Source organism: Bos taurus, chromosome 14 (assembly GCF_002263795.3).
Source record: "Bos taurus isolate L1 Dominette 01449 registration number 42190680 breed Hereford chromosome 14, ARS-UCD2.0, whole genome shotgun sequence".
In the NCBI taxonomy this organism is placed as follows: Eukaryota; Metazoa; Chordata; class Mammalia; order Artiodactyla; family Bovidae; genus Bos; species Bos taurus.
In genome coordinates, this window is record NC_037341.1 from 20,592,012 (window position 1) to 20,618,676 (window position 26,665).

A 26,665-nucleotide genomic window follows, 5' to 3' on the forward strand; every position below is an offset into this window, starting at 1 on the left:
AGGATGGTTAACCCACTTACCAGTGAGCAAACTCCACGAGGACAGTAGAGGATTGATGTACATTTCCTTTTTGCCTTTCGTATTCTAGATTTCATTAGTTTTACGTCAGTTCCACTCCCCCATGCCCTACAGGAAAGTGGCTACAGACACTAATAACACAATCTTGTTGCCTTCTGTTCTTCATCCTAACATCTCTCAACCTCCCAAGTGACTCCTTTAAAGGTCTGCACACACCAAGGCTCACTCACCTTTTGCTGCACACTCTACAAGTTTTGATAAGTGCACACACAGCATTGCATCTCCACCATCATGACACCATGCAGAAGAGTTCCACATCCCTAAAATATCCTCCTCAACCATCCCCTCTCCCCCACACCAGCGATCCTCTGGAAATAACCATCTCACTGTCTGCAGAGTTTTGCCTTCACCAGAATGTCATACAGTTGAAATCATAGAGAATGTAGCCTTTTCAGACTGGCTTCTTTCACTTAGCAATGCCATTGAAGAATGATCCATGTAGTTTAGCTCTCAATGATTTATTTATTTTTGAGCACCAAATAATATTTCAGGGTCTGGACAAGGCAATATTAAGCAATTTCACTACAGTTTTTCTTTAAATCTATTTATTCATTGGAGGATGTTGTGCTTACTTACAGTTCACAGTGATTATGAATACAGCTGTTATAAATATTTGCATGCAGGTTTTTGTGTGGACCTAAGTTTTAAATACTTTGAAAATAACTTAGCAGGTATATTGCTGGTTGTATGGTAAGATTTTACTTACTTTACAAGAAGCTGCCAAAACTGTCTTCTGAAATGGCAGTGCTATTCTGCAGTCCCTCCATCAGCAGTAAAGGAGTGTCCCGTGCTCTGAATCCTCAGCCACAACTGGTGTCTCGAGGTTTGTGGATCTGAACCACGTGGGCAGGGCTATCTCATTCTGCTAATGTATGATTCCTTTTTTTTTTTAAACTTTACAATATTGTATTAGTTTTGCCAAATATCAAAATGGATCCGCCGCAGGTATATCTGTGTTCCCCATCCTGAACCCTCCTCCCTCCTCCCTCCCCATACCCTCCCTCTGGGTCTGTATGATTCCTTAATGACAGATGATGGAGGACATGTGTTCATATGTTTATTTGCCCTCTTTATATTGTCTTTGATGATGTCCATTCACATATTTTGCCCATGTTTACATCCAGTTGTTTGTTTTCTTATTGTTGAACTGAACAAAGTTTTATATATATACATATATGTATATATACATAAGAAGTAACTCTTTGTGTGTATTGGATACAACATAAATAAATGGTTTAAAGATATTTTCTCCCTGTCTGTGGGGGAGAAAATTGCTTTTTAATTTTCTTAAAAGTATATTTTACAGAACAAAAGTTTTTTAATTTCAATAAAGTCCAACACATCAATTATTTGATAGCCATAAAGATTGCTTTATTTCCTTCTTTAAATCTATGTAACCTTAACTTATGTTTTGTTTCCATCATATTAGAAACAAGTCTGGAAGCTTGCAGCATGATTTGAATGCTCATATGAATATGAGAAAATGTGTCCTTATATGTCGTTTTCTTGTTCCTGGTCTCAGTGGGAAGGGAATTTCCCATCATTGTGATATGAGCTGTGTGTGTTTTGTAGATGTTCTTTATCAAGTTGAAGGAGTCCCCCTATATTTCTAGTTTGCAGAGAGTTTTAATCAAGGACATATGTTGAGGCTTTTCAAATGCTTGTCCTACATCAGTTGATATGAATATACTTGTTTTGTTCTTTAAATATTTGATGTGGAGATAACATTGTTTGAATTTACAATGCTGAATCATCCTTGCTTACCTGGAATAAACCTACTTTGTTTTGATGTACAACTCCTTTTATACATTGTTGGTTGGGTTTGATGTACTAATGACTTTTTGAAGATTGTTGCATAAATGCATTTGGGGCTGCCCAGCATCATATCAGCATTCCTCAAGGGATGTTTATCTACCTGTCACTTCAATTTGTGAGCCAGTGCCTTCCAACAATTATGTGCCACAAACAAAACTGAGTCGAAAACAGGAAGATAGACCATAAATCCCGTAGAATAACACGATCCAAAAATCAGCAGTACAAAATAATGGAGTGGGTGTGGAGCCCCAGAATTTTCACTCATTGCAGGTGGAAATGCAAAATGATCAAGCCACCGTGAAACACCGTTTGACAGTTTGTTGCAAAGTGAAATATTATGTTATACAATGGAGCATGCATATTCACAAGTATTTAGCCAAGAAAAACGAAAACATATGTTCATAGAAAAATATGTATAGGAGGTTTTAGTGAAGCTTTTATTTTTAATCACCAAAAATTAGAGCCAACCAACATGTCCTCAACATATGAATGGATAAACAGACTGTACTGCAACCATAAATGGAATACTCTTCAGTAATAAAAAGGAGTGATTGTCTCAATCGATGCAGAGAAAAGCATTTGACAAAATTCAACACTCTTCCTTGATAAAAATAACAAGCAGGGAACAAAAGTAAGCTACCTCAACATAATAAACACTTTAAATGAAAAACCCAGTGTTAATATCATACTCAGCAAAAAAAAAGCTTTTTCACTAAGATCAAGAATAAGAAAAGGATGCCCACTTTTACCAGTTCTAATCAACATAGTATTGGAAGTTTTATCCAGTGCAACTATGAAAGGAAAGTAAATACATCAAAATTGGAAAATAAAAAAGATGATCTCTGTTCAGAGATGATGTAATTTCATTTTATTTTTGTGGATTTTAAATTTAAAAAAATGAGGCAGATAATAACCATGCTGTCAGATAATACATAAGAGTTATGCTGTGCTGTGAACCACATCTAAAAGTTTCTTTCACACTGACTTGATGGTGAAAGGCTGTTCAAAGATGTTTTATGTTCTTAAAGAAAGTATAATTTGATGCTCAGATACAGATTATTTTGTGGAATCTAAGATTGATTACAAAATTTTTTGCTTTCATATCAAAAATCAGCCTGTAATTAGCAATAAAAATGTCTTTTTGAGAGAATTACAGGTTGTGAAAATAAGGGAAAATACAGTTGTTTTTAAAGTGGTGTAGCTCAGATACTGAGTGAGAGACACAAAACCATGATTAGCATTATTTTTATTAACAAATATTGTATCCAGGGAAAGACTGAAGGCAAAAGGAAAAGAGGCTGGGCAGAGGAGGAGACGGTTGGATGGCATCACCCACTCCATGGACATAAGTTTGAGCGAATTCTGGGAGGTAGTGAAGGGCAGGGAAGCCTAGTATGCTGCCGTCCATGGGGTTGGGAAGAGTCAGAAACGACTTAGCAGCTGAACAACAACAACTGTATCTAGTGTGCACTCACGTCTCTGGGATAAAACAATTGTACTGGAAATTATATTTGTCCCTGTGAAGATTTTATGGTCTGAGATACCAGGATCCACAAAGCAGAGCCCCAGTAGTACAAGGTACACTGCATCACATACACTGTACAATATCAGGCATTGTCAGGTGCTGGTGATAGACAATATACAACACTTGCTTCACTTGGAGAGTTTTATTCTTTCTCCCTATAATTACTTGTGTTCCATCTATTCAAATAATGTGAACTTTATGTTTATTGGGTAGCAAATACATCTGACCAGATCAGATGAAATTCAAACATTTTTCTCTTTCCCTATGGTGAACCTTGTGAGGCGACACATGAAAGATGAAAGGCTCTCCATTTAGTACTCTGGATGTCAGGAGGTAGATCTCAGCATCCCCCTGACATGTTTCCTCAACAACTGGGATGGTCATACACATCTCCCAGTTACTTCAGAAAGACCTGGATAGTTAGTCTGGGAAACGTTAAGAATTCCTTCAGAGTTTCTTTGCTCAAGCAACGTCAAGGAGAATATGAGATGGTTCTTACTGGGGTCCTTGGCCAGGCACTGCTGCTGCTCTGTCCATTCTGTGGTTTCTGCTCAGTGATGAAAAAAAAAACAAAACAAAACAGGGTTCCTCCCAGCAGTGAATAGAAACAGGGCTGGACTGGAGTTCCAGCCCCATGTGCCACGCGGCACAGACTTGCTGATTGAGTCTCCTGTTTGTGAAACCCAGACGGGAATTGCCAGCCACGCTGGTGGGCGATGGCCCTGTGGGTCCAGTGGTCTGACTGTCCTCACCTCATCAATCTCCTTCCTCTCCGGGAGCTGTGCTGGGCAGGTGCTCTGTCTGGGGACACGGTTGCCCAGGTTGCTATGGAAACGGAGCCAGACTAGATGCAGGAGTAATAGCAGCCCTTCTCCTCTCATTACTCACAAGGTGAACCCTTCTCCTGCTCAGGACTCCAAATAGAGCTAAGCCGGTGGAGGGAGTATGAGGGGACGTCAGCCAGGAGGGGCAGGGGCAGGGAGCCCAGTGTTCCTCACCATCTGCATTTTAAGGGACGTGCTGGTGAGAATTACAGTCAGTGGTTTTCTCTGATACTGTTTGATTGGAAAGTACTCTCTGCAAGCTTATGTGCCCTTATTGAACCCTCATTCTTCTAAAATTTCTAACCGAACATAAGCCATTTCAATTTTATATCTCAAGTGACCAGCTTATAAATTTCTGAAATTGGCATTCATTGACCTGAATTTATTTAAAGAGATAGAGCTTAAAGTTCCTGTTGTTCAACCTTGGCTTCAGGGTCACATGAGACACATAGGATTCCCCATGGCCTCTGAGACAAGGCGGCTTTAAGACAAGACAGGCTAATGTCTGGGCACCGGCTGTGTTTCATGTATCGTCTTGATCAGTTCACCCTTTTGTGAACTGTCCTTGGGTTGAGATGATGGTGCCTGTTGGAGAGGGAGGGGTGAGTGTGAGGTCTGAGCCTGAAGCTGAGTGACTGACAGAGAGGTTCCCGAAGAGTCTGTCTTGGTTTCTGTTTTGTCATCCCATCACTGGTCACTTTGTCAGGTACCAGATGGCAGGACTGTCCTCTGGGACTTACTCTGTTGAAAAGAAGTAGAGTTCAAAGTAGAACAGGAGACTTGAGGGAGATTCCAGATGACAAAATAAAAAGGCAGTAAGTTGATACTCTTACTAAGGGCCACCCTTACACATTCTCAGTAATTTCAGATACGTCAGACAGGGACAGACATACACAGCTTCAAAATAAAGTGCCTGTGTTTTGCACAAGTTCATAACCATCTTCAGGGCTATAATCACCATGTCCCCACCATTTTGTGTGTGATAGATTCCTCTGAAGACTGAAATCTGAAGTAATCATGAAGTAATAAACTCTATTTTCCTTCATGTATTTAGCAGCATATAAGGATTATTTTCTCCCCACTCATTTAACACATTATATTTGAAACTCACATCTATTTTCAAGTATTTGAAATGACCAGACGCCCAGAAAAATCACTGTTTTCTCATGGCAGGACAGCTGTATTTCTCCCTCTTGAATGTCTGTTTCCAGGAAGGTGCTGGCAGAGCCAGCAGTGGCCCCACAGCGCTGCTGACTGTACCAGAGCATTAATCCTGCTCTCCGCGTGCTCTGGGGAGCGGGGGCGGGGGTGTACCTAAAGTTCAAAGTGACATAAGAAATGATGCATGTGATAGAGTGAGATGAAAGACTACGGGAAGAAAGTGCACCAGCAACTCCACAGTGTTTACTTCCGAGTCCTGTGCTGCTGTGCAAACGTGTTGTGATGATGTGTGTAAACAAACACTTGCAGCTCCGGGCTTCAGCTGCTCTTCCAACGTGGGAGTCACCAAGTCCGTGCTGCTTCTCAGATCCTGACAATTCACTCCTGAGACAATCTCATACAGAGTTGTACAAAAATGAGGGAAAGTCTCTCCCTTCCTTCAAAAATTGGATAAAGCTTAGTTTTGAACCCATCTGTTCCAGATGACTTCTTAAAAATAAACTTTTTACCAATTTAAAATTTTTGTTAAACTGCCTAATAGAACATGAACTAGTCGGTTGACGTACAACATTAGAAAGCACAGTAAAATATTACTTGTGTCTTTGAAAAAATACTGCAATTAAAACAAATGCTGAAATAGTGTTACTATAGTGTATGAACTAGCTACCAATGTATTCTGCTTGTTAAGTTCAACTCATCTAGAATGTGGCATTTCACCCACTTTTATTACATAGAATCTTATTTTAATGAGGTCTTTTAAAGTGATGGAATTTTTAGTTATAGCTTCAAATATTACAGTAAAAGTGGATCAGGTGTTCTACATTCTCACCTCACTAAAGTAAATGATTTTTTCCATATTGAAATTCATCAATAGTTATTACTATATCCTGGTTATTAGAGCTGACATTGTTATTTAGTCAACCTCCATTCTTATTTGTAATATTTACCCAAATTGAAAACTTACTACATACTCGCACACTATTTTAGGGTGAAACTTTAGGAATTCAGAAGTACTAAAAATTTAGTAGTTCTCTTTAAAACATACAACTATATAAGCATTTTTGCTGTGATTTTTTTTTTTTAATTTTATGAGAATGTAACATTCAGACTTGAAATGTCTATATAAGGGATCCTGTTGTACTTATTTGTGTATGTGGAATGTTTCCCACAAATTAAAAGGCAGGAAAGGTGATGAGATGAATGAATGTGTGAGATTCACCCTCAGGAACGTCACAGCACCTTTCTCCAGCTGTGATGTCCACAGTAATCCAATCCCCCATCCCTTCCTCCATCTGTCTTCAGCTTTTCCATCACTGTTCAGTGTCACTTTATGGTAAGAGATGGTATTTCTAAGTTACTTCAGACTTCTTTTTTATTTTCCACATTCCATGTGATACTTGCCTTCTCATGTTAATCCACCCACTACTTCCAGGGGTGACAGGATTTTCTGTATGCAGTTCTGCACCTCATTTTCCAGAGGGACAGTTCCGGCTGTCACACACGACTTACTGTCCAATATGGTGGGCTACAGTCCCGCCAGAGTCGTACAGAGTCGGACAGGACTTACACACACACGCACCGGCACCAGGGTTCGTGGGAACTATAGGCTCCGTCCTTGACCAGATGTCTCTTTCCTGAGAAGGCCCTGTCTCCACCCTGAACGCTGGCAGCACTCTGACCCCACCCGTCACCTGTAGGTGTGGACACGCACACCTGTCCTCACAGAGAGGGGCGTGTGCCCCCCCACTGCTCCACAGATTCCCCTCAAATTTACATGTGAAAGTGGGAAGCCGAGGACCTAGTCCCACTCAAGAGAGCCCCATATAATAAGTACATTATTTCCCCCTACAGTTAGTATAAATAAAACGGTTATACAAGGAAACACTGTTTACTCAGTGTCCACAGGTCGTCACCATCTCAACATGGCTAGTAAAGCTTGGTATCATATCTAGTGCCAGCTTAGCTGTTTTGTCTGAAAAGAAGTTTGTTTAAGACCGTTCCTCAAAGTCATTCTCAATTTCCTTTTCCTCCAGAGGTCAGGACTCTAAGGAAATCATTTACTGCAGTTAACGACATATCAGCGGGGTGAGGCCAAAGTCAAAGGGAAGTCCTGTGTGTGTGTGTGGTGTGTGTGTGTGGTGTGTGTGGTCTGTGTGTGTCTCTCTCTGTGTGGTTGGTCTGTGTGTGTGTGGTATGTGGAACCCACAGCAGGCTCACCCCCAAGACTAAACCCTCCCATCAGCTGTGCACTCTGAGTGGTGTTGACATGTCACTGCAGGTTCATAACTTGTATCAAATGTCCCACTCAGCTCGAGTGTGTTGACCACGGGGAGGCTGTACTTCTAGAGGGCAGGGGGCCCAAGTGAAATCTCTGCACTTTCCCCTCCAGTTGGCTAAGAACCTGAGACTGCCCTACAAAAATAAAGTCTTCAGAAAACAAAATGGTAAAATAACCTCCAGCTATGAGCATTTTTGGCTTCATACACCACAGCGGTGGTGGGCGGCTAAATATTTCCTCAGAATCTCCTGTGAATTTAGAATGGCCCCCGCGGGAAGGCAGAAGGACAGAGAACACAACAGGATTCTACGCAGTTTCCTGTCTAACAGACGGATGGAGTTTATGGACATTTAGGTCACAGTCCGAACAGTTATCTTGTCCTGGTTTAACAGTCAGCCTATACATATAGGAGTAGTTCCCTTTCCTTTTTCCATTTTTACTGATTGTCATCTTTTACCAACTTCTGTGCTTTTGCTCATGTACTCACCCAAGGCAGTATGAGAGAAAAACTGTGCCAATATGTCATCTGATTAAAATGGACATTTGATTTGCATCAAGAAATGTAAATGAATATGAAAACGATGATTGGATTTATTGGCGCTGATTTCCGATTGTGCAAGAAGATGACATTCTTCCTTATTCATGATGTGGAACCTGTATTTTCTACATGACAGTATCAGGCCAATTATCTCAATCCTGTTCTCTGAAAAGATGACTATTTCTGCATTAATTTTTTTAGCATACGTGCAGTTGAATCAAGCATGTGTTTCTGCATTAATTAAGAAATGAGTATGTGTTGAGAACTTGAAGTTGTGGTTATCCAGAAAGACACCCATAACTGACCTTTTATTGAAAACAAACTCAAAGTTCCTTTGCTAGGGTAAGGTTTTATAATTTTTGACAAGTTTTTATTTATCTCGATGGCATTTGAACAAAATTTCAAGACTCAAGTTTACCAATATAAAGCTTCAAAAGAAAAGCTCTTGCCCATTAGCTATTTCTGGGTCAACTATATTTAACTTATTCTACTTTGTTCTCTTAATTATACTTGAGATTCTCACAGTGTTGTTTTTTATTTAACATTGGATATTATGTATTGCACACTTGCTGTAGAATGTGTGCATTTAGTGGCTGCTTTCCACTGCCTCACACACTCCAGTGCACTTGTATAATAATTATATAATTATTACATGCCACTGTGAAACAAGCCAAGTTCATAAATTCTTACTAAGCTAAAAACTAAAAAAAAAAAAAAAAAGAAGAAGAATGGGAACTTTGCATGGGATTATCGTGAATCCATGGGAAAGTAGAAGAGAACTGATATCCTCACAGTTTTATGTCCGGAGGTGTCCATGATACACCATCTTCCTCCAGTTCAGCTAATCTTGTATTTATTTGTTGATATTAAATCAAAGCCAGTTGATCACTATACATTACTTTGTATCTGTGATATTCCACACTAAACTCACTTAATAACTCACCATACAGTGATGTCTATAGGCTCTTAAGGATTTTCTATATTCAAAAATCATGTTACCTCTGAATAATGTGTTTCATTTCTTCTATTCAATTTTAATGATTTTTATTAGCTCTGTTCTTGCCTTATTACAGTAAAACCTGAAGAAAGATTAAGGAGAAATGAAATTGGTGGCCATTTTTGTCTCATTTCTGATCTCAAAGAGAAATGTCTCAGTAATTCACCATTAGCTGTGATGTTTCTTATACACTTTCTGTGTATCTCTTTATAATATGAAGGATACTTCTTTGTACATTCAATTTTCTATGAGCTTTTATCAAATGAATCGAATGATTGTAATCAAAGTCTTCTTTGTATCTATTAAAATGATTATATAATTTTCTTCATTTTAAAAATTTCCTACTTTTAACATGATGCTATGTATTATTTGTGTGTGTGTGTGTGTGTGTGTGTGTGTATGTGTGTCTGTGTGTGTGTATCTTATTTAATGCTCAGACTGGCTTAATGTTATTGTTCTGTCCTCAGGTCAGGGTTAGGGCCAATCCAGCAAAGTTGTTTATGCTATTTTGCTTTTTATTTCTATAATTTCATTTGATTTGGGGGGCTTCCCCAGTTGGCTGAGCGGTAAACAATCCCCCTGCAATGCAGGAGATGCAGTCTGGATCTCTGGGTTGGGAGATCCCCTGGAGGAGGAAATGGCAACCTACTCCAGTATTCTTGCCAGGGAAATCCCATGGACAGAGGAGCCTGGTGGGCTACAGTCTATGGGGTCTCAAAGAGTTGGACACAACTGAAGCGACTTAACATGCATATAGCACACAGAGACCAGAAGTCATTCTAAACCATTTTCATAGTCAGTTCTTTAATGATTTTATGATGATCATTTTTCTATAAGTTTAATAACAAATTATGTCCCCGTGGTTATTAACTGCTTCTTCACTATTTACTCTTAATTCTCTTCTTAGTCTATGTGAGTTTTTAAAATTATAGATATACATATCTTTTCTAGATATGTTTGCTATAAATAATCCTCAGCTTTATGAACTTCTTTTAATATTGCTAACATTTGGCTTGTTATAATATTTTGATAAATGACTATAATTTAACTGGTAGAAATAGACATAGTAATTCTATAATTTGGAAAGTGTGGAGAGTTGTTCTATATTTTCAGAGAAAGAGAAGAAAATATGCAATGATATAATGGAAAAGCAATACCTATTTATTCTTTGCGAACGTGTGTGAGTGCACTGGAACAATTTAATTAGAATTAGCACTCTGGTCAACATCTGCAGGGTAATTTTCTCATAGATCTCCAAATAGTGCATCATGGATGTTCAATGAATATTCAGTAAATTCATAAATATAGATCTTTCTGTAGACCTAAGATAGACCATAAACTCGAGAGTCTTGATGAATGTAAATGAAGGGCCATCACATCCTGTGTGAACAGGGACACAGAATGGTGGGGGAGGGAGGCTGTGAAGGCTGAGTGCCTGCAGCTTAGCTCATTCATCCTGTGCACCTCCCACTGAATGTTTGCAGCCACATCACAAGATGTGAGAGCTGGAAAAGACCACCCAGTACTTTAAGCTGCAGCAATCACAGAAATGTTTGCCGACACACTGATAGTGGTATCATTTTTATTATGTTTTCTATTAGGTTCAAGTTCTTCGGAATGCTGGAGAAGAGGTCACCCTGACAGTCTCATTTTTGAAACGAGCACCCGCTTTCCTCAAACTGTCACTGAACGAAGACTGTGCATGTAAGCATTTGTGAAGGATAGGTAAAATGCTCAAGTCATGCTTGCTTTCTGAACCATTATTTCCTGACAGTAATTAGTAGCTTCTTTTCAAAGTTGGGATTTCTACCTGAATACAAACATTTTGTCTTGATGTCACAAAGCGTTCAATTAACCTTTCTCCAAAGGGAACAGCTGTTGGTTTTGTTTCAAAATGTATTCACATTTAGCTATTTTCCAACTATAATTGGGGAAACATTATTTATTTTAAAATGTGTCATATTAAATATATACATTTTGTATCTCTATTGAATTTCATTCATAATGTTTGATGAATATATATTCTCTAAGTAGAAAGCAATATACTCTTATTCAACTACTGAATTTACTAAATAAACATTTACACTTAATCTGTCCTGATGAAAATATGGAGATTGAAGGAAGCCCTGGTCTATGTGAAAATGCAATAATTTTCATAAGAGCTACTTAAAAATTTCCATATCTATTTGAACATTATGAAATGAAATGCATACATCTTACAGGTTTTGCTAAAATCAAATAAGAGTATATTTTTAATGAAGTTTACATGAAATGAAATGCAAAGATCCTCAATTCTCAATTGGATCAGTTTTGACAAACGCATGTTTGCTTAGTCCACATGCATATAGCTCATAAAATGGTTCTGCTGTGCATCTTCCTATAAATAACATTCCCACAAAAAACCACTGACTTGATTTCTTGCCATCAAGTATTATTTTTGCTTCTTCTAGAATTTTATGTAATGTAATCAAGCTGTTTTTATTTTTTTACATCTGGCTTCTTTCATAATGAACCATCTCATGTTACGTATTTTCAGAACTTTTTTTTACATTGTTGCGTAGTGTTCCACTTGTGACTGTAGTAAAGTTGGGTAATACATTTTCCTGCTTATAGGCAAACAGTTTCCAGTGTTTTGCTATTGTAAAGAAAACTGCTATAAACAATCCTGTACAATGATGGAGAGTCTTAGTATTTTATGTCACTACTATAACTGGTACTGTAAGTACCTAGGAGTGGAATTGCTGAGTGACAAGACAGATGTGCAATTAACTTGCTGACAAACTGCCAAATCTATTTCTAAGATGGGCATATATTTACAGATCTCTCAGTGTCCACTCCAGTGTGGGTGAGAGTTTTGGTTGCTCTGTATTAATGCAATATGTGATGGTCACAATTTCTTCAGCTGTTCTCTTGAGTGTCTGGTGGTATAAGATTGAAATTTCAATTTGCATTTCTCTGAAGACTGATGATGATTTGCTCCTTGTCGTGTGCTATTTGCATCTCTTATTTTGTGATGTGTCTTTCCCCCCTATTTCTATTGGTATGCCTTTATATTATCACATTGCAGGAGAATACAAGACTGCTTATAAGCCTTTTGTTAGTTATGTGTGTTACAAACATTTCACTCATTTTGTGCATGACTGTATTTTTTACCCAAGGTGTCTCAGTTTGTACAACTCTTTGTGAGAGTTTGATTTTATTTTTATAAGATCTAATTTATCATTTTGTTGTTGTTTTTGTTGTATATGCTTTTAGTTTTCTGTATCTTCTCTAAAAAATATTTGCCTACCCCTTGGTAGCAAGGATCTTTCCCTACATTTTTGCAAGCAGCTTTTCAGCTTGATTTTTTGAAAATAGATTTATTTATTTATTTGGCTGTTCCTGCACACAGGATCTTTGATCTTTGTTGAGGCATCTGGGACCTAGTTTCCTCCATGCAGGATCCAACCTGGGCCCTATACATTGGGAGCATGGAGTCTTAGCCACTGGATCACCAGGGGAGTGCCTATAACATTGATTTCTATGTTTAAGTTTATAATCTCTCTTATAGTAATAACATTTTGGTTCTGAAGTAGGAATCAAGAATGAAGGAATCACCATCTTATTTCCATTAATTTATGCATACTGTATTCTTTCAACAAAACCACAGTGTTGATCATTGCTGCTGCTGCTGCTAAGTCGCTTCAGTCGTGTCCGACTCTGTGCGACCCCAAAGATGGCAGCCCACCAGGCTCCCCTGTCCCTGGGATTCTCCAGGCAAGAACACTGGAGTGGGTTGCCATTTCCTCCTCTAATGCAGGAAAGTGAAAAGTGAAAGTGAAGTAGCTCAGTTGTGTCGGACTCTTAGCGACCCCATGGACTGTAGCCCACCAGGCTCCTCCATCCATGGGATTTTCCAGGCAAGAGTACTGGAGTGGGGTGCCATTGCCTTCTCCGAAGTTGATCATTGCAGCTTTATACTACTTTAAAAAGTCATCCAGGGTAGGTTCTTCAACTTTGCAATATTTCAAGCTATTTCAATTTGTGTTCAGCTATTCTAGATCCTTGCATTGCTGCGTACATTTTATAAATAGCATATCAATTTCCATATAAAAAGCTATTATGATTTTGAATGTGACTAGATTGAATTGATAAACAATTAGTATACTTAACACCTTAACAACTTTAAATCTTTCATTCCACAAACATATCTTTCCATCTCTTTATATTTTTTTTTCTGTCAACATTTTAGTGTTTCCAATGGGAAAGTATATCATATCTTTCATTAAATTTAAGTCTTTTATATTTTTGTGTTTTAGTGTAAATAATATTTTAAATATTTAATTTTCCAATTATCGGTTGCTAACATACAAAAAACAAGCATTTTTATATATTGACATTTTACGACATAGCTTAATTTCCTTACTAATTCTAATAAGATTTTTTGTGCTTTGTAAAAATTTTTCTACATATGAAGTTATGTCATCTACAAATAGTGAGTTTTGCTTGTCTCTTTCCAAGCTATATTTCTTTAATTCCTTGTTTTTTCTTGATTATGCACATAGTAATGGGGTGGTCCTCTAGTAATGTGTTGAATGAAGTCCTGAGTGCAGATGTCCTTCCCCCTTGCAAGATACTGGTGGACACCATCCAGCTTCTCACTGTTAAGTGTGCCATCAGCTGTGGGTGCTCATAGTTGCCCTTTTTATTATTAATTTACTTAATTTATTTTTAATCAGAGGAAAATTTCTTTACAGTGTTGTGTTGGTTTCTGCCATACAACAATACAGATACAGATCAGCCATAATTATACATAATTCCCCTCCCTCTTAAGCCTCCCTCCCTCCCCATCCCACCCCTATAGGTCGTCACAGAGCACCAGGCTGGGCTCCCCGTGTTGTTCAGCCACTTCCCACTAGCTGTCTACTTTGCACATGGTAGTGTGTGTATGTTGGTGCTACTTTCTCCCATCATCCCACTCTTTCCTTTCCCCACCGTGTCCACAAGTCTCTTCTCTACGTCTGTGTCTCCATTCCTGTCCTACAAATAGGTTCACCTGTACCACTTTTCTAGATTTCACATATATGCGTTAATAGACAATATTTGTCTTTCTTTCTCTGACTTACTTTGCTCTGTATAACACAGGTGCCTTTTATTGGGCTAGAATAGAAAGTGAAAGTCGCTCAGTCATGTCCAGCTCTTTGTGACCCCATGGACTATACAGTCCATAGACTTCTCCAGGCCAGAATACTGGAGTGAGTAGCCATTCCTGTCTTCAGGGGATCTTTCCAACCCAGATGTCGAACCCAAGTCTCCCACATTGCAGGTGGATTCTTTACCAGCTGAGCCACTAGGGAAGCCCCAGTTAAAATATAGGCACCCTTCTAATCCTGGTTACTGAAGATATTTCTTTTTCTTTCTTTGTTTTAGAAGTTAATGTTGAATTGTGTCAAATATGTTTTTCATCCATTGAGATACTACATTTAAAAATTTTTTTCTGTTGATATGGTAACTTTTTAAAAGTTGATTTTGAATGCCAAATAAAGCTTGCATCCCTAGGATAAACACCATGATCATGCTGTATCTTTATAGATATATTACAGGTTTTAATTTGTAAAGTATTGTTATTATTTTTTAATCTATGTTCATTAAAGATTTCCAGATGTATTTTTCCTGTGATGTTTTAGTGGGATTTTGGTACCAAGATTATATATCTTTGAAGCAATTACTAAATTGTAAAATCTTAGAAAATCACAAGTCTTTATTTTATATTACTCATCTTTAAAAGTAGATATTTGTAGTTTTCTCATGAGGATCTAATATGAACTATTTTAGTTGTAAATTGATTGCATGTCAATGAAGGTGCTCCCAGTGACAGTGTACACAGCAAGAGTGATTGTTAAGACAGAGTACTTACAAACTTTGCATTATGGAAAATTATGGTAAACATACACGAGATTTGCTAGTACATTAGTACAAAAAATTAAGTAGGACTTCGTAGCCAAACAAAATCTTGCACCATTTTAAGTATGGTCCATAAGAATAGGTCTCTTCGGGTAATAAAGTAAAATACTATTTTTATAAGGTTGAATGCTTCCCTTAATAAAACCTTAATGCTTCTGAAATCAAAGATAAATATTTGCAGGTCTCTTTTAGGATCCACTTTAGGTTTTCATTTTTATTTTTGTTTACTTCCAAAACTCTGGCTTTGACATAAATAAAACAGAGATAATTTTACTCCCTGGCTTGCATGATACCTGAAGTGACCTGAAGTTCACGGGACAGAAGATGTCCATGCAGAGCAGGTGGGCTTCTAACCAGCAATGCTCTGACTCTTCCCGCAGGTGCACCGAGCGACCAGAGCAGCGGCACCTCCTCCCCGCTCTGTGACAGCGGCCTGCACCTCAACTACCATCCCAACAACACAGTAAGATGCCCAGGGCATGGTCCCCACTAATGACGAGGGAACCTAGACAAAGCCCAGGGTACACGGAGTTAGAATTTGCTCAAACTGCTCTGGGACCTGGCTTCTCTGACAGACTTGAAATCCTTGGCTGCTTTATTTTTTCAGAATTATGCTAATCCAGGGAGGAGGTAAATAAGTAGGTCTGTTATTTTTTTAATGTCATTTTTCTCCTCTCAGGTCTGCACTAAGCCCTTTGTAAGCTGTAGAGACTTAACTTTGAAAGAACATCATAAATTATTTTATAACATGGCATCTTGTATGTAATTTGACATAATTTGTTATCATTTGAAATTATTTTTCATTTGAAATTATTTCACAAAAAGTAGCTATATAATTTGTGATATATTAGGATTTCTTAGCCACCTTCACACCCACCAGGGAATTAATGCAAAGTGATAAAGATGAAAATCTAATCTACACATTGTGTAAAATGTGAGGGATGTTAAACTAGATCTGTATTTAATAATTGATAAAATCAGCATGTTGGTTTTATACACATTTAATAAAGTGCTGATTTTTATTTACCACCTGTACTTTGGAGTAAGCAGTTCTTTTTCTTTTATAAATATTTTGAACTTCCTTGTATTTCACCCTTTGAAACTTACACACATTCTAAAGACAAAACGAATCCTTCCAGTTAAATGTAAGATGGTCATTACCCCTGTGCTCACAAACGTGAAGAGAAGCAGAGCTCACTTACGAAGAATTTTATTTTTCTATTCCAAGTATTAGGATGTATAAGACGTGGAGCTTCTTCTGACCTGTATGATTCACTCTCCATTGGAAATTCTTGACCTCACTGTGGCATTTCACTTCAAAGTCCTCCTTCTGAACATCTTCATGCCTCTGGCCTCAGTGCACTGAACCGCAAAGCGTCGGTCTCAGCCAAGTCCAGCAGGCTCCCAGTCATTTTCCTTTGCCTTTTTTGTTCTGAAAGAGGACCATTGGCACCACCAGGGTCGTCTCTCCAAGAGTAAACCAACCACATCCGGTACTTCACTGCCCTTCTCTCTCACTCCTGTCACCAGAGAAGTAACTGTCACACGGTGGAGAATATCTAAAATGTGGTCTTCAGAAGGCGGCAAGGTCTGAATGACTCAAACAATGAGCGCATGTGTATGAAGTGAATACAGGCGTCGGTCCGCGCGCCCGTCAGCTCCATCTCGCCGCCGCAGCCCAGCTTCCACCTCCTGCATGCTCTCATCCATCCCTGCGGTCAACATGCTCGTGACGCCTCTGCTGTCTTTCGGGTCCTTTCACGGGTGGTGCCTTGACCCCCACAGCTGTGAGTCGACCGCCTCCCCTCTGAAAGGAGCCTCTGCCTGGAATCAGGGCTCAGTGCCCCATCCCCACTGTGGCTGCAGCCAGGGATGCAGACATGGGGCACTGAGCAGCCCTCCAGCCTTGGCAGGCAGGCGATACAGTGTCCACCCCGCCCGTCAGGAGCCCACATCCTGCCAGGTTCCCTCCTCATCCCCTTCTCCGGAGACCTCCCCCATCTGTCCCTCACATCAGAGCCTCCATCTCTGCTCTCTCCTGAGAGGGGGGAAGAGCTGTTCTTCTGCAGAGCTGAACAAGCTGGGTGACACGTTATTCTAGTCCCTGCCCCATACCCATGGACCCCTCTGTAATAAGGAGACGGAAAGAGGAAGGTCAGTGGGTGGGAGCCATTCAGGCTGCTTTATTCTCTTCCCATTACATACACAGCAGTGACTGTGGATTGAGTTCACCACTTGTGCCTCAGTGTGGAGCTGGAGTCAGTGTTTTCCTTACAAATACCTGACTGCGTTAAGGAAACCACTCAGCAATTCCACAGCACAACTGTTCCAAATAAATCCAACTGTCAAATCTTTAAAAACTCCATCATCATAAACTTTTCTTTCTGAGTTATGTCTTTCCACTTCAAGAGGCATGTTTGATTTCCATTTTTAGCGTTAGGATTGAACATTGTTTGACTTTGCTAAGGATCTTTAGGGCTTCACAGGTGGTGCTAATAGTAACAAACCTGTCTGCCAAGCAGGAGAGGTAAGATGAAGGTTTGATTCCTGGGTCCTGAAGATTCCCTGGAGGAGGGCATAGCAAACCACTCCAGTATTCTTTCCTGGAGAATCCTATGGACAGGGAAGACTGGTGGGCTACAGTCCATAGGGTTGCAAAGAGTCGGACACGACTGAAATGACTTATCACACACATGCATGCAAGGATCTTTAAAGGAATTAATAACACTTGCAATGTTTTAGACAATAAGAATCAAGACACATATAAATTAAAATACAATAAAAGTAAAGACAATTATTGCATTGCATCTCAATCAAATGGATATTTACTGAGAACCTACCATGTGGGGATCTGTCTAGGTGCCATGGGAAACAGTTAATTATGGTTCCTGACCCCAAAATGTTTAAACCCCAAATCTACAGGCAAATGTGTGAAATAAACTGTAACATTAGCAGAAAAAGAACAGTGGACATTAGCATCCTAATATCAGAGAAATGTCTGCTAGAGACTATGAATATCTGACTTAATTTAAATCATCCAGAATTGGGAGACTTCATACCAAACTTGAGGCTGCTCAGGAATTAGTGGGTCACGCAGACTTGGTGGCCAGTTTGGGGAATGGAGTATGGTCTACTCAGAGATTCATAAGATTAGGAGCCTGTGTCCTTCTGGCTTGTCACTGATAATGAGGTACCTGGGAACCTGGACAGCAGGGTGCCTTGTGGCACATGTTCCTGGAACGTGCATTGTGGAGTCAGGTCCCTAGGAGAAGCATCAGTCCTGGCTGTGTCTAGTCCTCACTTCTGTCCCAGCCCAGGGATACTGTGTTCAGTTCCTGTGGCATATTTATTTTCTGAAGCAGATTTTGAGTAAGCAGATACTGTTTGAGTTTCCTGAAACATGGCCTACGTATTTAAGACAACATTTGAAACATATGAGAAAATAACACCTGATGATACGTTAACATCACTCCACCGCCTTACATAACAGTATAGCCTAGTCCTCCCAAGGACTTGAGGTCACTAATTTTAGGACACACGAGATTCTCCCAGTTTGCTCATCAAAGTGAAGAGAGAGTTTGCCTTGTGCTCACCAGGAGGCTTAAACTCAGGTGACTAGCTCACCAGTTTCTGAGAAACATTCTGACTATTCACCTTTAATCAGTGCTTTCTATGCCAAGTCCTTAACAAAATTTGTATCTGAATTTTGCCCTATGTGGGCTTCGCTGGTGGCTCAGATGGCAAAGAACCCGCCTGTCAATGTAGGAGATGGGGGTTCAATCCCTGGGTTAGGAAGATCTGTTGGAGAAGAGAATGGCAACACACTCCAGTGTTCTTGCCTGGAAAATCATATGGATAGAGGAGCCTGGTGGACTATAGTCCATGGGGTCACAAAGAGTCGGACATGACTGAGTAACTGACAGCACACTTTTGCTCTGTATGCATTTCTACTTTGGCCTGATCATTGTTCTTGAGATCTTGAATGGGAATATACCTTGAAATGTGTTACATTTTGTAAAAAGAGTTTATTTTTTAATTAATTAATTTTAATCAGAGGCTAATTACTTTACAATATTGTGGTGGTTTTTGCCATACATTGACATAAATCAGCCACAGGTGTACATGTGTCCCCAATCCTGAAGCCCCCTCCCACCTCCCTCCCCATGCCCGTGCTCTGGGTTGTCCCAGCTCACTGGCTTTGATTGCCCTGTTTCATGCATCAAACTTGGACTGGTCATCTCTTTTACATATGATAATATACATGTTTCAATGCTATTCTTTCAAATCATCCCACCCTCGCCTTCTCTCACAGAGTCCAAAAGTCTGTTCTTTATATCTGTGTCTCTTTTACTATCTCATGTATATGGTTGTCATTACCATCTTTCTAAATTCCATATATATGCGTTAATATACTGTATTGGGGTTTTTCTTTCTGACTTCACTCTGTATAATATGCTCCAGTTTCACCCACCACATTAGTACTGATTCAAATGTGTTCTTTTTAATAGCTGAGTAATATTCCATTGTGTATATGTACCAAAGTTTTCTTATCCATTTGTCTGCTGATGGACATCTAGGTTGCTTCCATGCCCTAGCTATTGTAAACAGGGCTGTGATAAACATTGAGGTACATGTGTCTCTTTCAATTCTGGTTTTCTCAGTGTGTATGGCCAGCAGTGGGATTGCTGGGTTGTATGGCAGTTCTATTTCCAGTTTTTTTAAGGAATCTCCACATTGTTCTCCTTAGTGACTGTACTAGTTTGCATTCCCACCAACAGTGTAAGAGGGTTCCCTTTTCTCCACACCCTCTCCAGCATTTATTGTTTGTAGACTTTTTGATAGCAGCCATTCTGACCAGCGTGAGATGGTACCTCATTGTGGTTTTGATTTGTGTTTCTCTGATAATGAGTGATGTTGAGCATCTTTTCATGTGTTTGTTAGCCATCTGTATGTCTTCTTTGGAGAAATGTCTGTTTAGTTCTTTGGTCCATTTTTTATTGTGTTGTTTATTTTTCTGGTATTGAGCTACATAAGCTGCTTGCATATTTTTGGGATTAATTCTTTGTCAGTTGCTTTGTTTGCTATTATTTTCTCCCGTTCTGAAGGCTGTCTTTTCACCTTGCTTATAGTTTCCTTTGTTGTGCAGAAGCTTTTAAGTTTAATTAGGTCCCATTTGTTTATTTTTGCTTTTATTTCCATTACTCTGGGAAATGGGTCATGCTTTTATTTCCATTACTCTGGGGGGTGGGTCATAAAGGATCTTGCTGTGACTTATGTCAGAGAGTGTTTTGCCTATGTTTTCCTCTAGGAGTTTTATAGTTTCTGGTCTTACTTTTAGGTCTTTAATCCATTTTGAGTTTATTTTTGCATGTGGTGTTAGAACGTGTTCTAGTTTCATTCTTTTACAGGTGGCTGACCAGTTTTCCCAGCACTATTTGTTAAAGAGATTATCTTTTCTCCATTGTATATTTTTGCCTCCTTTGTCAAAGATAAGGTATCCATAGGTGTGTGGCTTTGTCTCTGGGCTTTCTATTTTGTTCCATTGATCTATATTTCCGTCTTTGTGCCAGTACCATACTGTCATGATGACTGTAGCTTTGTAGTATAGTCTGAAGTCAGGCAAGAGTTTATTTTAAAGCAAAGACTGTTAATGCTACTTTTCCCATTTGTGCTATTAATATTATAGGAAACAACATTCTTGACATTGAAGAATAAATGTTTTGAAAGTTAGTTATGGGCCTTAAAACCATTAAAATCTTTGTGTTGTTAGATCATTGTATGCAATCAAAAATAATTCTGGCAGTTGTTACAGAAAAAGACTAGAAAGTAAATTTATATTCTACTGTCATAATTTAAGCAATAAGTATAAATCATTTTCAAAAGACACCAGATATTTCACTGTAATTAACAGATCTGTAAAATGAAATGCACTAACCTTGATTATTTCAATAGCTGAAGTGGGAGTTATAACATATTTTTTATGAGAAAGAAATGTATGAGGAAGTGACATTTTTCAACTTTGATACTTAAAGACTCCAGGTTGAGGTGCTATATCAGGAAGGGTCAAAGGTCATGTGTATTTTCATACCTGCCAGCACACAAAGTCTATAAAATGTAATTGGTAAAGCTTATCATCCTCTCCTATGGTGATTTCATTCTCCATATTCCATTTCCCTTGTCTTTTATGTTCTTTTACTTTTTCTGTCCATTTGTTCAGGGAACAATGGAGTGAGAGGAGTTCTTTGTGCTTTTCATGAACAACGAGGGTCCGTCTGTAAATAATTTGCCTGAAATAACTTTGCAGAATTGTGAAATAATCAAGACAAAAATCTGAGTCATTCTTTCCATAATTTAAGCTCTGATTATGAATGTTATATGTTGCGCTGTGGGCCACATGTTGGCTGTGGAGTCAGAGAGATATAGGTCCGAGTGGATCCTGACACTGCTGCTGACCAGCTGGGGGCCTCTGGTCAATGCCTGACTGCACAGCCTCCCAGGTGGGGCCTCAAGCAAAAGCCCACAAGTGGGTTTCTGCCTCTCACTTCTCTGGGCTGCTTGGTTGGGTCCAGCCTGACCAAGGAAACCATGTCGGTTTTCCCCAGGATGTCACATAGGATGGTGGTTTCAAGTACCCCTGTGCAGAAAAGACTTAGGAGGAGTTGTGGGTTTCGTTGGTGACAGCCATGACTTTGGAGACTGATGCATGTGTGCAAAGACTTGGTGAGTGACTCTCCCAGGACTCATCAGTTGGGGAAGCATGATTCTGAACCCAGGTGGCTTCATTCTAATGGGGGTCTCAGCCCTCTTCCCCTGGTGCACAGCTACTGCCTCACCTGGGCCATGTGCTGACTGTCTGTGACATCTGACACGAGGAAAAAGGGGATGGTTGATGTGAACCCTGGGTCTCTGCATCTCAGTCACCACAGAAGCCCTGAACGCGACCATCCTGCACAAAGGCTGAGCCCCCGAGAGACTGGACAACAAGGGGGCCTCTTGACCGTCTAAGCCAGACCTTCCTTCTGGGTGCTCCAAACTGCTCCAAGGATTTCATGGACTTTCACTGGCACAACTGTTGACAATTAACATAGTAATACCAGAGAGCACTCATCCTTTAGTGAAAATAATGGAAGATTTTTTTTTTTTTGCTATAACCAATTTTTAAGAAATTAATACCAGAAGAAAAGGTTAATAATATCTAGACTCACAGAAGTTCAATATTTAGACTAAAACAGAATCTCCTTCTAGTATCATCACTCAAGAATGAGAGAATTCTTACCTGGGAAATCCCATGAACAGAGGAGCATGTGGGCTACAGTCCATGGGGACACAAAGAATCAGACATGCCTGAGCACCCATCTATACACAAAGAATCTCTAGACTAGAGAGAAATCCACATCAGCAGCTCTCTGATCAAACTGAGCCTTGGCTGGTAGAATCCAGGCCAGCCTACGCACCAACATCGTTCCCTGTACTAGAGCCAAGGAGAAATCCAACAGTGAAAGAAAATGAAAGAAACACTGATCAACACCCACTGAAAAGCTCAAATTTTATTCAAATGTACGTCTTCTCTGTACAAAAGGAAAAAAACACAGACTTTTTATGGAATTTAAAATACATGGAATTTCAAACCAGTAGTGGTTATCTTAACATAACTCTAAAGCAATACAGGAAAATACGAACATTTTAACATAAAGTTAAATAAATTGACAATGATTTCCTTGAGTACTGTTTGAGAGTTGTTTTAGAGGAATATTCATTCTATTCAAAAATATTTTTAACTAACCAATGAATCACAAGCCCTAGTAATGTTTTGTACTTCACAGATAGAAAATACTTGCTAATTGAACTTTTTTTTTTTTTGTCACCTACAAGTTCATCACAGTTGACCCGTCTTTGCATTCTTGAATGGATTCAGTTGTCCCAATTTTATTTTTTCTCCCAGCTCCTGACCCATTATTTTCATATGTTTTTCACTCTGATTTTTCATCTCAACGATTCCCTCCTCACTTTCTTATAGGATTCCATTAGTGGAGACATTAGAAAATGTAATTTCATTGCCAGTGAATATGGATATCCCATGGTATTCTGTCCCTGTCTTTGGATTGCTTAGGGGGAAATAGCCCTATGGTGGAAGGGGTTTGTGGCCGCGATGCTGAAAGTCTGTTTTCCTTTCAGGACACGCTGTCCTGCTCATCGTGGCCCGCGTCCCCGGGGCTGCGGTGGGAGAAGCGGTGGTGCGACCTGAGGCTCATCCCGCTGCTGCACTCACGGTTCTCCCAGTACCTGCCCGGGACCGACCTGAGCCGGTGAGTTCCACGGGCACCGACAGCGAGGCCTGGTGTCTGGCTGGTGACGGGACTGTGATTCCTTGTTCAGTGTGCTTCCAAAAGTGGGAAGAGGGCCAGGTAGCAAACACACCTCAGTGCAAGTGGTGGGCATGGGCTTGGCTCGCTTCTCAGCCCTGCTGACCGAGCCCTGGGAACCCTCAGACACCAGCTCTACCCCTGTGGCCGTCCCCACCGTGGGGCCTCTGCTCCATGGTTGGGCTGGCCTTGCTGCCACCAAGGAGGGTGGATGGCTGGAGCCGTGGACACTGTGCTGTTGCTGCAGGTGGTGATGAACCCCCAGCTCTCCGTGGAACCTGCTCACAGAGGCAGGGATGGAGGGGAAGCTGAGGGCAGTCAGCCCCCGCCCACCACCTCACCCCATCTTGGGGAGGACAGGTGGAGTGGGGCCTGAGGTCCCTGTGAGCCATAGCGGTCAGTGTGGGAAGAGGGTAGAGAGTCCAGCAACCCCTCCTCGGGTCACCTCGCTCAGCCCAGCAGCTGCAGACTTAGGTTAGAGTTGCCGCCGTCTTCCACTTTAGCCTTCCTATCGATGTAAGGTGTAGGTACACTGTGTCACATGACCTTAATTTGTGTGTCCTAATGATGTTGAGCATCTTTCCACATGTGTATTTATCACAGGAAGTCCTCTTTGGTGAAATATCTCTTTGTTTTTTGATCATTTAGTAAATTGGCTATACTTATGTATTTTTACCATTTTATTTTTTACTGTTGAGATTTGAGAGTTTTGTATATATTCAAGAAAAAAAGTCCTTTGTATCAACACGCTAGTTTTTCTATTCTGTTTTTTTGAACTTATTTTTGATTTTCAAAGTAATTAAATATTTAAAATTTTAATATTCCCTCTATTATATCACTATATATACACCTTTTATTTGGTTTTAGTTATTGTCTAAACATTACACCATATGTCTTAGTCCTTCCAGGCTGCTGTGACAAAACATGGCAGATAATAACCGCAGTTGTTGTTCTCTAGTCACTTAGTCGTGTCAGACTCTTTTGCGACCTCATGGATTGTCGCCCACCAGGCTTCTCTGTCCCTGGGATTCTCCAGGCAAGAATACTGGAGTGGTTTGCCACTACCTCCTCCAGCGGATCTTCCCAACCCATAGATCTAACCTGTGTCTCTTGCCTTGGCAGGTGGGTACTTTACCACTGTGCCACCTGGGAAGCCCCAGTACTCGCAGCAAACAACAGAAATGGTTTCTTACAGCTCTGGGTGCTGGAAGACTTGGTTTAAGGCATCCAGGTCATGGCTGAGTCCTCAAGTTCTTTGACGAAGACCACTCCTAGTTCGTGCCTGCTGTCTTCTCCTCTGTCCTCCCTTGGGGTGGGGCCAGGGGTCACTCTGGATACTCTTTTATGAACTACTGACCTTGTGCATGAGGCCTTGACCCTCGTGGCTTCAGCATCTCCTCTTACACCATCATGTTGGTCACTAGGATTTCAAAATGTGACTAGGAGTTTTGTCACCAACACTCAGACCACCATGCACGATTTATTAGTGTTTAATGCAACTTATTTTGGAGAAGGAAATGTCATCCCACTCCAGTATTCTTGCCTAGAGAACCTGATTGACAGAGGAGCCTGGTGGGCTATAGTCCAAGGGGTTGCAAGAGTCGAACACGACTTAGCAACTAAACCACCACCAGTACAACTTATTAATTTTACCTCTTTCAGGAAATTCTAGAAACTTAAAACACCTTAACTAATTCCTTTATTTCTTTCTTATCTTTGTGCATATTTCTGAAGATATTTGAATTATATTGTTGTTGTTGTTTAGTCGCTGAGTTGTGTCCAACTCTTCACGTCTCTATGAACTGCAGCACGCCAGGCTTCCCTATCCTTCACCATCTCCCAGAATTTGCTCAAACTCATGTCCATTGAGTCACCAATGCCATTCAACCATTTTATCCTCTGTCACCTCCTTCTCCTCCTGCCCTCAGTCTTTCCCAGCATCAGGGTCTTTGCCAGTGAGTCAGCCCTTTGCATCAGGTGACCAAAGTATTAGAGATTCACCTTCAGCATCAGTCTTTCCAATGAATATTCAAGGTTGAATTATATATGTATCTTAAATTCCTCAAGATATTTTTTTTTGTTTTCAGATAACTGTTGTTCAAATATGCCCTACTTTTAATCTTTCTGCTTCTGTTTATTTTTTTCTTTTGGATCTATTTGTCTTCTGCTTTAAGAAGTTTCAAAATATTTCTATTAATGGTATTTTTAGTGTGTGTATTTGTTCTTTTGTTTTTACTTTAAAATTTTTTGTAGTTAAATGATGTAGAAATGTTTAGCTAAAGAAATTTATGAGACAAAGGAAATTGTATAAATCTAGATGACTTATTCCATTTTTATTTTTATGACACCTCAACACATCAACAGCTTTTAGCAGTTGAATTAATTACACTCAGTGACTATGACAGTAATAAGCAGTTATAAACACAACACTCTTCTGAGTGGATTGCACAACAATTCAGATTCAAGAGCTAATTTATTGTTCACTCATTCACTCAATAAATATCGATTAATGTCTATATGCAAGATGTTGTGTTTGCTTCTTTCCCTGAAGGAGCTCATGGGCCAGTGGCAGTTGAGAAAATGAGGGAAATAAAAGAGAAAAGATAAATTAGTGGCCCATGATGACAAATATACAAAATTGTTGAACTTGGATCAAAAGCCAGGACGTTATGTGTTGGTTGGTTTTTCCAAGGCCCATAATTTTAACTTTAGTGATATAATACCTCTCATTTTTAATTGCAACAAAATTGTGTTACTGTCATAGCTATTGTGTAAATATGAATTAAAACATCATAACATTTTATCAATAATAAGACAGTTTATGTTCGTTATATAATAATGACTTGGAAATATGTGTTTCGGTTCAATTCTGAAGTATCATAATATTGCAGAACATTTCAGTGTCGGGAGATTAGAATGGGAAGGTTATTAAGGAGAAGAAAGTGCTTCTTTGTATTAACTATAGAACAGAAATCCTGAATAGACTGAGAAACAGATTAATTTCCATACAACCCCATTCCTCTAAGCCAGTCATGCCTTCATGCTGCTGCTGTTTGTTTTTGGAGGAATCACCTCCTGTCTAAAGCATGTGCCTTGTCTCCTATCCTCTGTATAAGCCATCCATCCAGGTGGACCCCAGACCC

The 26,665-nt window shown here is 39.7% G+C and overlaps 1 protein-coding gene across 1 annotated transcript in view; it reads left to right on the forward strand.

Moving 5' to 3' along the window:
* SNTG1 (syntrophin gamma 1) overlaps positions 1-26,665 on the forward strand; it is a 416,897-nt gene that overhangs the window by 309,238 nt on the left and 80,994 nt on the right. The window contains exons 9-11 of the mRNA XM_002692659.6: positions 10,818-10,920; positions 15,540-15,622; positions 23,335-23,465. Coding sequence (XP_002692705.3) covers positions 10,818-10,920; positions 15,540-15,622; positions 23,335-23,465 — 317 coding nt within the window. The remainder of the gene's footprint in view (positions 1-10,817; positions 10,921-15,539; positions 15,623-23,334; positions 23,466-26,665) is intronic.